This window comes from Giraffa tippelskirchi, chromosome 7 (genome assembly GCF_054371585.1).
Source record: "Giraffa tippelskirchi isolate mGirTip1 chromosome 7, T2T-mGirTip1v1.2.pri, whole genome shotgun sequence".
In the NCBI taxonomy this organism is placed as follows: domain Eukaryota; kingdom Metazoa; phylum Chordata; class Mammalia; order Artiodactyla; family Giraffidae; genus Giraffa; species Giraffa tippelskirchi.
In genome coordinates this window covers 50,528,424-50,542,067 of record NC_137281.1, presented here as the reverse complement: position 1 = coordinate 50,542,067, position 13,644 = coordinate 50,528,424, and the positions used below count along the sequence as shown (strand labels likewise).

The following is a 13,644-nucleotide window of genomic DNA, read 5'->3' as shown; positions in this document are numbered from 1 at the left end:
GCTCACAGGCTCGCTAACTAGGCATCAGTAAGCTCGCCTCATCCTGAGCCCTCCCTGGGGAGGAAGACAGATGTTGGGTGACCATCCACTCAAGTGGAAGACTTGCCCTTGCCTCTCAAGCCCGCAGGCTCTCTGGCATTTTGCAAATCACGCCGGTAGCTCAACTTAGAACACTGAGAAATCAGAGTAAAGGGCACACTTCGTGAACAAGCAGGATATGCCTTAATTTTCCCCTATTTAAGTATATTCCCTGTCCCCAGGATCCTCATCAAAACAGAGATATTTCTGTCATGTTGCTCTTTTGAATCCCTTCAAAAACAACAACAAAATAGACCAATTCTTTGGAGCCAAAACGGTAGCATTTCCTGAATCATAGGGTGTATTTAAATTGCTAGAATACAGTTGCACTGTTTATTGAAAGTAAAGGTAGAATCAAAATGTTATTTCATAATTACATTTTATTCCAGTCCAAGTTACCGGAAAAAAAAAAGTCAAGTAAGAGCCAGAAATTGCTTTCCCATTACCAAGCACAAGACTATGAGGATTTTATTTTCACTGAATGAAGTCACACCTTCTCCATTTTTTAATTAGTGTATTAACTACCTTAGTTAATTAAAAATTACATTTTCTCCCCATTTTACATATGATTAATTATTTCAGATGGTTTAACAAGAATATGCGAACGTTTTCTAATTTCGATACAAGTTACCTTCGATGCTGCCAGTTCTCTCCCAATGGACATCGTTCAGGTAGATGTACCTGCCCTGGCTCTCCGCCAGCACCTGCCAATCTGAACATCATAACAAAATAAACCCAGCTACATTTCATGGTAGGTATAAAATCAGAGACCTCGGTGATCCAAAAGTTAACTCCTGTCCTCCCAAGTACCCGGTCATTACCAAACTGACTGAGCAGGGTGGAGAGCTGAGTGGGGGCTGTTGTGTAGGATCTTTAAGAGCTTGCACAGTAGTTGGCTATAGACAAATTCTAAAGGGTCTCCAAGCAGTTTCTGATTTTCTAAGTAGAGTGCACTAATCTAGCCACATGCAGCTGACTTAAGCAGGAATCATCGGGTAAATCACACCAGGGAAAGAAAAGTCACAAGAGAAAGGTGAGCGTTGAGAAAGAAGAAACTACCTTTTCTATTTAACTACTAAATAATGGAAATGATAATAAGAATGATAGTGGTGATGGTGACAGTGATGAGGATGGTGGTGATGGTGATGTAGCTACACTTTTCATAAAGATGATGCAACCCATCTTCTTCTGGCTGTTGAGACTCGGAAATTTTGGGACTTCTTGTAATCCTATGATAATGGGCTTTCATAATTGTTGGTCTACAGCAATCAATAATTCCTTTGCTATGTAAAATGCATTACACTTATTTTATTTTCTATTGCTAGTGGATTAGCCCACTGCCCACTGCTGAAAAATTTCTCTACTTTTGACTGTATTTGGCTCAATAGTAAAGAATCCACCTGCCAATGCAAGAGATATGGGTTCCACCCCCAGATCAGGAAAATCCCCTGGAGAAGGGAATGGCAACCCATTCCAGTATTCTTGCCTGGGAAATCCCATGAACAGAGGAGCCTGGCGGGCTACAATCCATGAGGTCGCAAAAGAGTCGGACACGACTGAGTGGCTAAACAACAACAATGTAAAAGCATATACAAAATCTGTAGATACAGGAAAAAATGGTGGGACTAAATGTGTGAATAAGGATTTCAGACAGGAACTTTAATTCTATAAATTAAGAATAAGTCTATGATTTAAACAAATCATTTAGATAGTCATCCAATTGGAGAGGCAGAAAAGCTTCCTACCGTGCACGCTGCATCACTATCAGAACAGTAATCATTGGAGGGTTGCTGAACTTGGTAAGCTTTTGAAATTTTGTTTGGTCCCAAGTCTCTCAGTTGTGTCTGACAGTCTCCTCTGTCCATGGAATTCTCCAGGCAAGAATACTGAAGTGGTTGCCATTCCCTTCTCCACAGGATCTTCCCAAAGCAGAGATCGAATCCAGGTCTCCTGCATTGGCCGGCAGATTCTTTACCCTCTTGCTAAGTCGCTTCAGTCGTGTCCGACTCTGTGCGACCCCATAGACGGCAGCCCATCAGGCTGTGCCGTCCCTGGGATTCTCCAGGCAAGAATACTGGAGTGGGTTGCCATTTCCTTCTCCAGTGCATGAAAGGGAAAAGTGAAAGGGAAGTCGCTCAGTCGTGTCTGACTCTTAGCGACCCCATGGACTGCAGCCTACCAGGCTCCTCCGTCCATGGGATTTTCCAGGCAAGAGTACTGGAGTGGGGTGCCATTGCCTTCTCCGTCTTTACCCTCTTAGCCGGTCCCAAGTGCTTACAGGGCGGTAGGGATGCAGTGAGAAGCAATGGGTGTAGTAAAACCACAGTAATTTTCACTATGAAGCTCTGAAGTCTTTAAGAAAGTGGTTCATAGAAGTCCTATAAGTATACGCTGAATTCTCCATTTTCTGCTACTTTTTAAAGCTTTGCCTTTATAAAATTAGTCATTCTGTATAATATACATGCATTCAGATTATTAAAGGGTTTAAAATGACGGCTATATGAAAAATTTCTGCATTGTCATGCACTCATGTCAATCCTGTTCTGGTGTTAAATATTATTTATTTCCCCCAAGATGAAATTTTTCAGAAATTTTAAATGAATTTTTTCATAGACATTTAAAAGAGATAAAAGTTTATTATTTAAAACTATTTTCATTCAACTGAAGATACTGTACCTTTGGGCCCTAGTTGCTGACTTGCTTATAGTCTCTGGGCTATAAATTAACGTTTGATTTACTGCGTAGTTGCCATGAAATTTTAACTTGTTTGTGAAACAGTCAAATAAAGGTGATCTGAGATTTTTAATGTGTTTGCTTGGGCTTAGACTAGATTTAGTACAGTTTAAACACAGTGACAAAGCAAAGGTATATTTTTTCAAATGGTGCTCTGGTTGGCCTATAATATTTAATGACCAAAGTAAAACCAAGTGCTGCTTGCCTGCCCAATAATTAACTCTTTTCCTATCTTCTTTTATAACAGTAAAATCCTTCAGACTTGGGAAAAAACATATAGATGATTGGTAGGTAGGTAAGTAAGTAGATAGAGGCAGAAAGATACAGAGTGAAATAGAGAGATAACCAGGTACAGGAAAATGTCAAGAAGATAACTTAATTCACATTTTAAACAAAAAGGGGAAGGGAAGGATGCTAATACTTGGTAAGAGCCTCCTATGGTGAGATATTTTACATTATATGTGTGTATATTTGCATATTATGTTATATATTTTATATGTAATATATAACTATATATTACATAGATAATTTATATAATTCAAGGAACAGTGAAATAGAGATTATCCCCACTGTATAGATGAGAAAACTCCTTTGACATAGTTAAAACTGTCTTAACCAGGTCTCACTCCTGTTGTTCAGTTGCTCGGTTGTGTCTGACTCTTGGCGACCCCATGTACTGTATCACGCCAGGCTTCCCTATCCTTCACTGTCTGCCGGAGTTTGTTCAAACTCCTAGTAAGTGTATGTGTGACTCCAACACTGATCTTTTCCTACTTTTCCTAAGCACCACCAGTATGTCACCAGGAATCAATGGAACCAAGTTTGTATCATTACACACAATGCATGAAATTGATGATGACAAAGCAACTGAATAATGACAAGATCAGTGAAGCATACCAAAACCAAACTTGTAAGTCAGGAGTCACTAAGAAACATTTCCTTCCTCCCTAGGCAGTCTGTCTGCAGGAAATTGCTAGTTTTGGTAAACAAACAGGAAACCGATTCCTTGTCAGGCAATCACGGTGACACTAATTTGTAAAACTGCCACAATGAACATGAGAAACATCAACCAACACATCAAACCAAAAGCAAAACAATTGGAGGTGGATCGGGATGCCACCAGTGACACCATTCTTCCCATGAAAGCAGTTTTCTGTTCTTTTGTGAACACAACCTCACAGAGACCCTCCCAAGTCAAAGTCACCAGGGGCTCTCCCCAGGATGCACTCTAGGGATGCTAGCAAAACTTGATGTCACATGGGAATCCATGCCAGGAAGACTGGTCCTGGGGTAAAGGCATTTCAAAATTAAATTTGTCAGAACTACATTAAATTTTTGTTTCTCTCCATAACAAAGCCCTACCTTTGCTGCTCCTCCTGTGATCCACCAAGAATGGACCCTGAATCCCTGCCCTGCCCTTCCACGCACCAGCAAGGCAATAGCTTCTCTGCTCAGGATTATTGAAGGCTTGTTCTATACAAAATGGGTATCCAGCATCTGCAGAAATTCCCACCTGTCCGGGTTGTGATTTATCCCCAAGTAGAAGAGACATGTTCCTCTGACTCAGCAGCACTTCCCGAAGTGTGTGATGACAAACTACTTAAAGCAAGCACTACGTTTTTATCTCTGCTTCCCTGCCTTCTCTTAGGGCAGAATTTTCTAAACTGTCGTCCCATGGGAGCATCCTCATGGTTTAAGGACATCCAACTCCCACCTACCCTAATGACCACACTGAGATGCCACTCACGCTGTTAGTTACAGCCATAGCGTGAAACTGTATACCTTCAAATTTGTGATTTTTACTTAAGTCAATATATTTTAAATGAAAATTGTGCCTACTATGAATGAAAAACCAGCATCACTCGGGATATATTCAAGTGACGATCAAAATAAATACAGAGCAAAATGGCAGAATGAGAGGCTCCAGTCCACACACCCTCCCCCAGAAACATCAATTTAATGACCACTCGCAGATGAGGACACCTTTATGGAAGCCCAGGAGTACACCTGAGACGGTCCAGCACCTCAGTGGAGCAAAACAACCTGAAAAAGGTGCCTTTCTCAGAGGAATCTGAACAAGGGCAAGAAGAATAGTTTTACTTTACTGCATCACCCGTCCTCCAAGGCAGCCCAGCTCAGAGCCAAGAGACTCCTGGGTCCACAGTTTCTCCTCTGGGAAAGTGAAAGCAAACTGAGTCTCTGCTCTCTCCACCTTTGCAGGACGTGGCCCAAAAGCCCACTCTGTCTGTCCCGCCAAGAACACAGAGGCAATGTGCACAACCAAATATAGTCTGAGCCGGCTAGAAGCTGAGAGGAAGTGGCCCGGGGCTTACAGCACTGAGGAATCTCAACAGCTGGCTACAGATCCTGCTATCTGGCCAGTCTCCACCATGAGTCCTGCTCACAAACAATATGGAAGCTCCTCAAAAAAATTAAAAATAGAACTACCACACGATCCAGCGGTCCCACTACTAAATATTTATCCAAAGGAATTAAAATCAGGATCTGGAAGAGATGTCTGCACTCTCGGGTTCGCTGCAGCGTTATTTACAACGGCCAAGGGGTGGAGGCAACTCACTGGAAAAGACCTTGACGTGGGGAAGATTGAGGGCAAGAGGAGAAGGGGGTGGCAGAAGATGAGATGGTTGGATGGCATCACTGGCTTGATGGACATGAGTTTGAGCCAACTCCGGGAGGTGGTGATGGACCCGGAAGCCTGGCATGCTGCAGTCCATGGGGTCGCAAAGAGTCAGACATGATTTAGAGACTGAACAACAACTAAGGGCTGCAGACAACCTGTCTGCTGACAGAAGAGTGATTAAAGGAAATGTGGTGTAAATCTACAATGGAATATCATGCAGCCTTTAAAAAGCAGGAAACACTACCATTTGTGACCTGGAGCAAAATAAGCCACACACGGAAAGACAATATTTGACCTAACTTGTATGTAGGATGTAAAATAGTTCAAGTCATAGAAGCTGAGAGCAGAATGGTGGTTGCCAGGAGCTAGAGGAGGTGGAAAGGGAGAGATGTTGGTCAAAAGGTACAAAGTTTCAGTTAAACAGGATAAACAAGTCTCTGGAGAGCCACTGTAGAGAATAGTGCTCATAGCCACAATTCTGTATGCTTAAAATCTACTACAGGGTATTAATTACATTAAGTGTTCTTTTACCACACATTTAAAAAAAATAATATTACTATTTTACAATACAATGTAAAGTATTCTATTTTATATAATAAAATACCCTATTTTATAATATAAAACATATTACCTACATTATTACATATATTTAATATTTATTAATAGTATATGCTAGTGTATCAAGGAAACTTTGGGGGGTGACAGATATTTCTGGTTCTGATGGGGACAATGACTTCATCAGTTCAGTTCAGTTGCTGAGTTGTGTCCAACTCTTTGCGACCCCATGGACTGCAGCATGCCAGGCTTCCCTGACTTCATAGGCACATACTTACCCCCAAACTCATCAAGGTCACTTCCTCCTCTGAGGGAGAAAGGGCTGAAGTGATCCAGGGGCTGATGGAGGGACGTGTGTAGTTCAGGAGGGAGGTTCTGACAATAGCCTCTGTTTTCACTGCAAAGTAGAATAGTTAGTCATTCTCTGAGAACCAGGGGATGACACACGGGGTCTGGAGAGACTAGAAAGGTTTGGAACGTTCACTAGAGGCTAGAGCCAGTGCAGCCCGGGCCACCAGAAGGTCAGGGCACTGCAGGCTGAAGCTGCTGCAGGGCATCGTCAGAGGGGCATGAGGCTCACCTGCACTCGGGGACCCGGAGACCCCCGTGCACACAGCTCAGAGCAGGCTTAGGTCCTAACAGCTGATGTGGGTGCCAAGTCGGGAAGGAAAGAGCCAATGACAGGTTCTCCAAGGCCCGCCCTGCGGTGATCACTCCTCCCCTGCTCAACCAACACAACACCTCACTGCAGTTACAGACACGTAAGCATTAGTCCTGCTTATTGCAAGTCGGGAAACTGAGGCTCCAGAAACAAGGCCCGGCCTGAAGCAAAGCACAGTCATGAAAATACCATATTGGGCACACATAAACCCAAACCATCTCGAAAGGGGAAAGGAGAATTACTTCAGTCACTCAGTTAATTAAGAAATAGTTTTTTTAAAAAATGCCAAGAGGAGATAAGACACTTAAACAGAAACGAGCGTTGTTCAAAACCAGAGTTCTAAAGGTTACCTGCTAGTGCCTCACACTTAATACAGTAGTTTTGTTAAGAGAACATTCAGTTAAGTTTGGTGTGTCAACCTCGCAAAGTAAGTGTATCAGCCATGATGATAAATTAGTGGAGATTATGCATAAAGCAGGCTTCCCTGGTGGCTCAGACGGTAAAGCGTCTGTCTGCAATGCAGGAGACCCGGTTCGATCCCTGGGTTGGGAAGATCCCCTGGAGAAGGAAATGGCAGCCCACTCCAGTATTATTGCCTGCAAAATCCCATGGATGGTGGAGCCTGGTAGGCTACCGTCCATGGGGTCGCAAAGAGTCAGACACGACTAAGCGACTTCACTTTGCATAAAGCAGCTGTTTAAAAGATGTTGGCCTCCACACAGAGAAAGTATGTTGTCTTTCTGCCTAAGTGCAAAAGAAAAAAAGCCTCCACTGAGAAAGTGTCAAATTTGCTGGCTGTTTTGAAATTTTCAGTCGCAGTAGCAAGGTCTCAAAGTCTCGTGCCAGAAACACAGACCAAACAAAACTCCAGATCCAAGTGCTAACTCATGTTAGTGAGGTGATAAGAAAAGGGTTGAGGGGCTCCAGCTAACAGATCATGTTTCTGGACTTGGAGGTGGTCACAAGAGTGTGAGAACTTTGTAAAACCTCGTCTAGGATTTTTAAACTAATCCAGAATGTATGTTCCACTTAAAAGTGAAAATCAACCTGCCCCACCAGCCCGGCATCTCCACTCGACCCTCGTGGGGAGAAGGAAAAACACTGTGTCGAGGGCGTAACCAGGCCGTCAGCTGGGCACCGGCGACTGGTAGGCGCGCCCCTCATCCCTGGGACCTCAGTATTACCTCCAAGGCACCTGACACCTTCTCCCTTCTCGGGGTTTGTGGGGTTTTGTTGGAGGACAGGCGGCGACATAGGTCTAGGCTCGGCACCTCTTCTCTCGGGAGCTCAAAGAAAGCCAGCGCAGCCTTCAGCGACGGCCTAGGAAGAAGCCAGGGGCACTTTTCCAAACATTAGCTTCACAGCACGTTTGTTTCACCTTTCTCCTCCCGGGGCGGGGCCAAGAGCGGGGCGCAGTGAGGGCGGTGGGGTGGGCGTGGCTTATGGGAGGGGCGGGGAAGTGCTCGGGGGGGCCTAGCCTCGGAACGGAAGCGCACAGAGACAGGCCCTTCCGGCGCGTGACGCGAACTACGGCTCCCAGAATGCCCGGTGGTCCCGTGAAACTGGCCTCGGTCGTCGCGATAAGTAGCCGTTGGGGCGTCTGCGCGAACAAACGGAAGTATAGGTGAAGGTCTGAGGTAGCACCGCCAAGCTGGGCACCGGGGAGATGGCCGAGACTGACCCCAAGACCGTGCAGGATCTCACCTCAGTGGTAAGGGGCGGCTGTGCGAGACGCGCCCGAGGCCGCTGCAACTCCGGGCGACTCCGGCGAGGCCCCCAGACCGAGGCGCCCTCTCCGCGGCCGCGCGGGGCGGGTCTCTGGAGGCCCCGTTTCTGAAGGCTTTGCGGCCGCGGCCGCGACACCTTGACTGCCCCGGGTCGCTGTCTGTAGGCCCCTCACCTGCTGACGCGCCCGGGTCCCTCGCCCCCGCCCCGTTCACTCTCGGTGACCCCCAGACCCCGCAGCTCCCATCCCCAACCCCTCCGCCCCGCGCGGTGCAACCCAAAACACCCAACGCATTATGAATCGCTGAGGGTCCAGAAGGGAGGGGGCGTCACCAGCCCCTCCCCCCTGCCCCAAGTCTTATTCGCCAGTTGGGGAAACTGAAACCCGGACAGGGAGATTGAAGGCCACGGAGCTGCGGAGAATTGGGGCTGAACCCGGGGGTCCTTGGGCTCCCCAAGGGACCAGAGCTTCTACTCTGATCCCGTGACGGCGTCTCCGGGGTAAGCGTGGGATGTTGTGTTTTGTCGTTTCACAGGTGCAGACACTCCTGCAACAGATGCAAGATAAATTTCAGACCATGTCCGACCAGATCATTGGAAGAAATATCCTTTATTTGTAGTCAGTCTCTAATGGGTCATTGGATCTCATTTTTCAAGATAGTAGTGGCAATAAGTGGGTAGTTTGCAGGTCAACTTCCACATGCCATTTATCAGATTTTTTTTTTTTTTTTTTTTCAGTCAGCCCTGGTGCACACTTTCTGAGAAGTACTGTGCAGAGATCTAAGGATACAGCTGAGCTAGATAGATCCCTGGCAGCGAGGAACTTGCAGTCTATCGATAATGTCTAGATTGGTTGACTGTGAGCTAAGCATTTCATGTGTAGAGCTCTCGTGATCCTCACCATAACCTGACGAACAGATTGTAGCAGATAAAGAGTCGGGAATCTTAGAAAAGTGAAAGAACTTGCCCAGGCCTTTTCACAAGAATAACGGCAGGGCTGGGATGTACTCTAAGCCAGATTCTGACAATGTCCAAAGGAAATTAGGAAACCACTTTCATTAAGCCACTGTGTTGAAGGCCCTAGTCTTCAGGGACCTGGGGGAGAAGGGTAAGAAGTGGAAGCTTTGGTGCCTTGTCTTTAACATCCCCACTTGATGACATGAGCAGTCGCATTGATGACCTGGAGAAGAATATAGCAGACCTCATGACACAGGCCGGGGTGGAAGAGCTGGATGGTGAAAACAAGATCCCGGCCACACAGAAGAGCTGAAGGTGAGCGGAGGGAGGGGCAGGAGCCTGGTACAGGTCCCTGTGACTCTGATGTAGTTGGACTTCCTCTAGGTCCATCCCCAGCCACGAACCAGCAAGCATCCCCTTGTTGCCCCTGGGGACTCCAGGCTCTGAATTTTTCATGCCAAACTAATTCCTTATGAGCAGTATATTTTTCCTGTTTTTGTCAGTGAAACCTAGATTACCATTGAGTAAGATTAGGTAACACTGAGTTTATACCAGTACAGCCAAAACAAAACAGTGTATTTTGTTGGCCTGAAAATTCAAATCACTGGCAGATCTTCCAATGGCTTTTTTGGGGTTTTTTGTTTGTTTAAGAGAACACCCACTTTGCCACCTTTGTAAATGCCATAAGTTCTAGGGATTCTCTTGCAGAAACAACCCCTGCATGAGGTAAATACCAGGACAATAACTGATTTAGATGACCTAAACTATGGCCATGTTAACCCTCATCCTAGAGCTGATTTAAATTTCCAGGGGAGAGACTAATAATCAAAAATAGCAGTTCAAGCAAGATAGCTAGACTCATAGATGACTGCTTTAGTCTCACCATAGTGGATTCCTTTATGGTAAGCCTTTTCTAGAGTGTGGCGTTTACCTCATTACAACCCAGAAGTCGTTTTTAAACTCTCTTTGCACTTTTAGCATTTTGTTACTGTTGTCAGTCGCTGAGTTGTGTCCAACTCTTTTGCAACCCCTTGGACTGTAGCCCACCAGGCTCCTCTGTCCATGGGATTTCCCAGCTAAGAATACTGGAGTGAGTTGCCATTTCCTTCTCCAGGGGAGCTTCCTGAGCCAGGGATTCCTGCATTGCAGGCGGATTCTTTACTGCTGAGCCTCCGGGGAAGCCCTTTAGCATTTTAATTTCCTGTAAAAAGTAAAGTTTACTGTGAATGTGTAGGTAACTAGAGTACCAAGCAGAATATACAGGAAAAGACACCAAGTTCTTTTTTTATTTTCTGAGCATGTCTTGGCTGGACCAAATTATAGGTAACTATGAAATGTGGGTTGCTTTGAAGTCCAAGAAAATAAATAAAGGTTTGAGAGGTAAAAATCTTAAATTTACTGTTATCTTGATAGTAGATTGAGTTGATGCACTATGTGAGTAAATCACAAAGCTGTTTTTTGTGGTTGTTACCTTGATTCCTTGTAGACTTGGGCAGTGTCCTTCCTGTCTTAGGAGCTCCCCCAGGTCTCATGTCATCCATCTGTCAAAAACCCCATCAAGGGAATGAGAACACCCTCTCAAGAACTGCAGGATTGAAGAATTTCAAGTGACAGGCATAATGCAAGAAAAGGAGTGGGAGTAGGAAACAGAGTCACAATAAACTTTTTAATAAAGGTTTTCTTTGTAGTTTTGCTAGGATTTTATGCAGACAAAATACATTTAGTTCAAATGAGGGTTCTGAAAGGATTTCTTGTTACTAATTCTACATATTATTTTTATTTGTCCTTATAGAATGAATAGCACATTGATGGCTTTTCCTTTTTCAACAGGTTGCTTGTCTTCACTGGAATCTGGAACACCTTTTTACAAGCCAAGAGGAGACAGATGGCTTTTTCAACTAACTACTATGTGTAGACAGGTTTTATATTATAAAGTGTGCATTCTTCTTACCACATACTATAGAGTTAGTTTATGGAGTGACTTCCCTCCCCTGCCCCCCATGTTTCCTGAACATGGTGACTTCACATCTTGGACCTTGGTCAGTTGTGCTATTAAACACTAAAACTTTGGCAGTTCCTACATACAGTTGTCCAACTTTTTAGTGTATTTTTGTGAGGTTATTTTTTTTCCTGTCATTCCCTTTGTAGTAGTTGCCATTTGATAGAAGTTGCTGTGTGGTTTTTTTATTAGACATAGAGTAAACTCTTGGTTATAATTAGATTTTATGAAGTAAGACGTTTATAGTTAAGGTTCTTTGATTCTCAGAGTAACCATTGAGTGAACACCAGGTAGTGTGTTGGTGATACTTTTCAAGTGATTAAAAACATTTAAAATTGTGTATTCGGAATCTGGCACTACTCTGTCACCAAAGCTCAGAATTGAACCATGATCTTATATCTGAGTCCCTGAGGTCAGATGCCACAGAAACTTAGAGTGACCACTGCCACTTTAGTGTTATATAATTTTTAAATACGGAAAATGACAGAGTTGCCTGATGTGATGAGGCTTTCAGTAGTTAAAGAGTTTTGCATGAGATTTGAATTCTTCAGTCGGACTCTACACTGTCCATTCACAGTCGTTACCATAGGAAATCTGGCAGGATTGTACAGCTCAGTTACTCCCATCTTTTGAGCTACTGGCCGGGAAAAGAAACAGAAAGGGAAACAGACCACATTAAGCCCGTGCCAGTTGTTTGGCTAGAAGATGATAACTAACTTGTAGTAGGCTTGAGTTTTTAAGAAACACTGCTTCTTTATACTGTTTCTTACCTGAATTCAAGCAGAGTAGTGGCTTTATTACTGATGATGCTGCTCAGCTGAGTGTGTCAGGAGTGTTGAGCCTGGAGGCAGTGTTGATGGGAAGGAGAACTGCATGACTGTCATAGCAGGGTAATTTTGTAGAGAAAATGGAAGAAGTTGAGGAATGAAATAGTGCTATGGAGAGGAAAGCCCATAGTCAACACAGTATGATTTTTTTTAAAGTTTCCTATGTCACCAGTCTTAATTGTTTGTATTGCAAATGTATAATAAGATTAAGGAATAACGTGTCCTGTTTATAAAGTATCCGGGGAGGACAAAGGATTCGATTTCTTCTGGACAAGGTGGATTCCCCACTGTTAGCACCGAGCTGCAGAAAGTCCTTCACTGGGCTGGTGGGTCCTGCTGTGGGTTTGGCCCTGAAAGCCCAGAGCACACTGGGACGGGACAGGAGCACATGAAGGTGCTTCCAAGCCTGGGAGATGGCAAGTGGGCAGTTGGGCGTGAGGAGCTAGCTTCCTTAAGTAACAGGAAGTTTTCAGAGGGAACTCCCCTGACCAAAAATACCTGCCATGAATAAAGGTGCCTGAAATCCTGCTGTTGATGCTTCCTTTTGTGTCACAAATGATTGGTTTTCCGAGTTTTCATACTATTTTCAGGTGATCGGCTAGAACCTCTGGAAAGGTTCAGTACCAACAGCCAAAGTGGGGACGGATGGGAGGTGCCGGGGGAGACTGTGCTGCCAGAAGGGAAGTCTAGGCTCACAGCCATGACAAAGGAAAGTGAGCATTGTTGCTATGGGGACAGAGAGTCCAGCAGACAACTTACAGTGAACCTTTTAAAATCCTGTTTGTACACTGATGGTTTCCTATATGGATAACAGTGTTCTTTTCTTTTATTCTGTAGTTTCTGTTTAAATTAAAATGGAGGGATTTTCACAGTATGTTGTCAGATCTCACCCTGAACATTAACTGGCAACAGTTAACAATTAGTCTAGGCTACCAGCACCTATGAGGGCGTCTGTTATAAACCACGGTGCTATGCGAGCATTTTCTTTACATTACTCGACTTCATCTGCATGACAGCCCTGAGTTAGTTTTTATCTGATCAGCCCATTTTAAACAGAAGGAACCCAGTGCTGGGCAACAATTGACCAAGTCACACATCTGGAAGCAGGGACCCTGGAATCACCACCGACAGCTGTCCACCCAGGTAAGACTTCCAAGTAGTCTCGGCCGTGCTGTCAGGGAATGAAAAGCCTGCCACCTCAGTAGATCTTGAAATGCAGTTTTGAAAGGCTAATTTCAGTTAAACATGACCTAAATTAAATAACAAACATGCTTGATGTGAATTTTTATTCAGAATTAAAACTATTCAGGGTTGTTAGAAATGTGCTTCCGGGCTAGTGTCTTTTCTTACCCCCCTGGAGAAGTTATTTGAGAACAGCTATAGAAACAAACCAGTTTCTCAGATGTTTGCCCTGACAAACCACAGGGAGTACTGGCTACTGGTTCTCAATTGTTTTCTTACTAGCACC

The 13,644-nt window shown here is 44.5% G+C and overlaps 1 protein-coding gene and 1 long non-coding RNA gene across 2 annotated transcripts; one reads left to right on the top strand and one right to left on the bottom strand.

Annotated features, from left to right (window-relative positions):
• Positions 1 to 443: 443 nt before the first annotated feature.
• On the bottom strand, positions 444 to 8,672 carry LOC145514954 (uncharacterized). Its single transcript, XR_014060588.1, has 6 exons — positions 8,373 to 8,672; positions 8,165 to 8,268; positions 7,853 to 7,988; positions 6,588 to 6,728; positions 6,286 to 6,404; positions 444 to 790 (listed from the first exon to the last, which is right to left on the bottom strand). It is a non-coding gene; the product is annotated as an uncharacterized LOC145514954 (long non-coding RNA).
• On the top strand, positions 8,275 to 12,703 carry HSBP1 (heat shock factor binding protein 1). Its single transcript, XM_081514145.1, has 4 exons — positions 8,275 to 8,379; positions 8,930 to 8,996; positions 9,545 to 9,665; positions 11,181 to 12,703. Exons 1-3 carry the CDS (start codon positions 8,335 to 8,337, stop codon positions 9,661 to 9,663), a joined length of 231 nt encoding a protein of 76 aa, XP_081370271.1. The 5' UTR covers positions 8,275 to 8,334; the 3' UTR covers positions 9,664 to 9,665; positions 11,181 to 12,703.
• Positions 12,704 to 13,644: the final 941 nt, after the last annotated feature.

Bases quoted from the DNA above. Each gene is read 5' to 3' on its own strand.
- HSBP1 (XM_081514145.1), top strand. From the start codon at position 8,335: ATGGCCGAGACTGACCCCAAGACCGTGCAGGATCTCACCTCAGTG. The intron at 8,380-8,929 runs GTAAGGGGCGGC...GTCGTTTCACAG, and splicing joins TGCAGGATCTCACCTCAGTG to GTGCAGACACTCCTGCAACA. The intron at 8,997-9,544 runs ATATCCTTTATT...TAACATCCCCAC, and splicing joins CGACCAGATCATTGGAAGAA to TTGATGACATGAGCAGTCGC.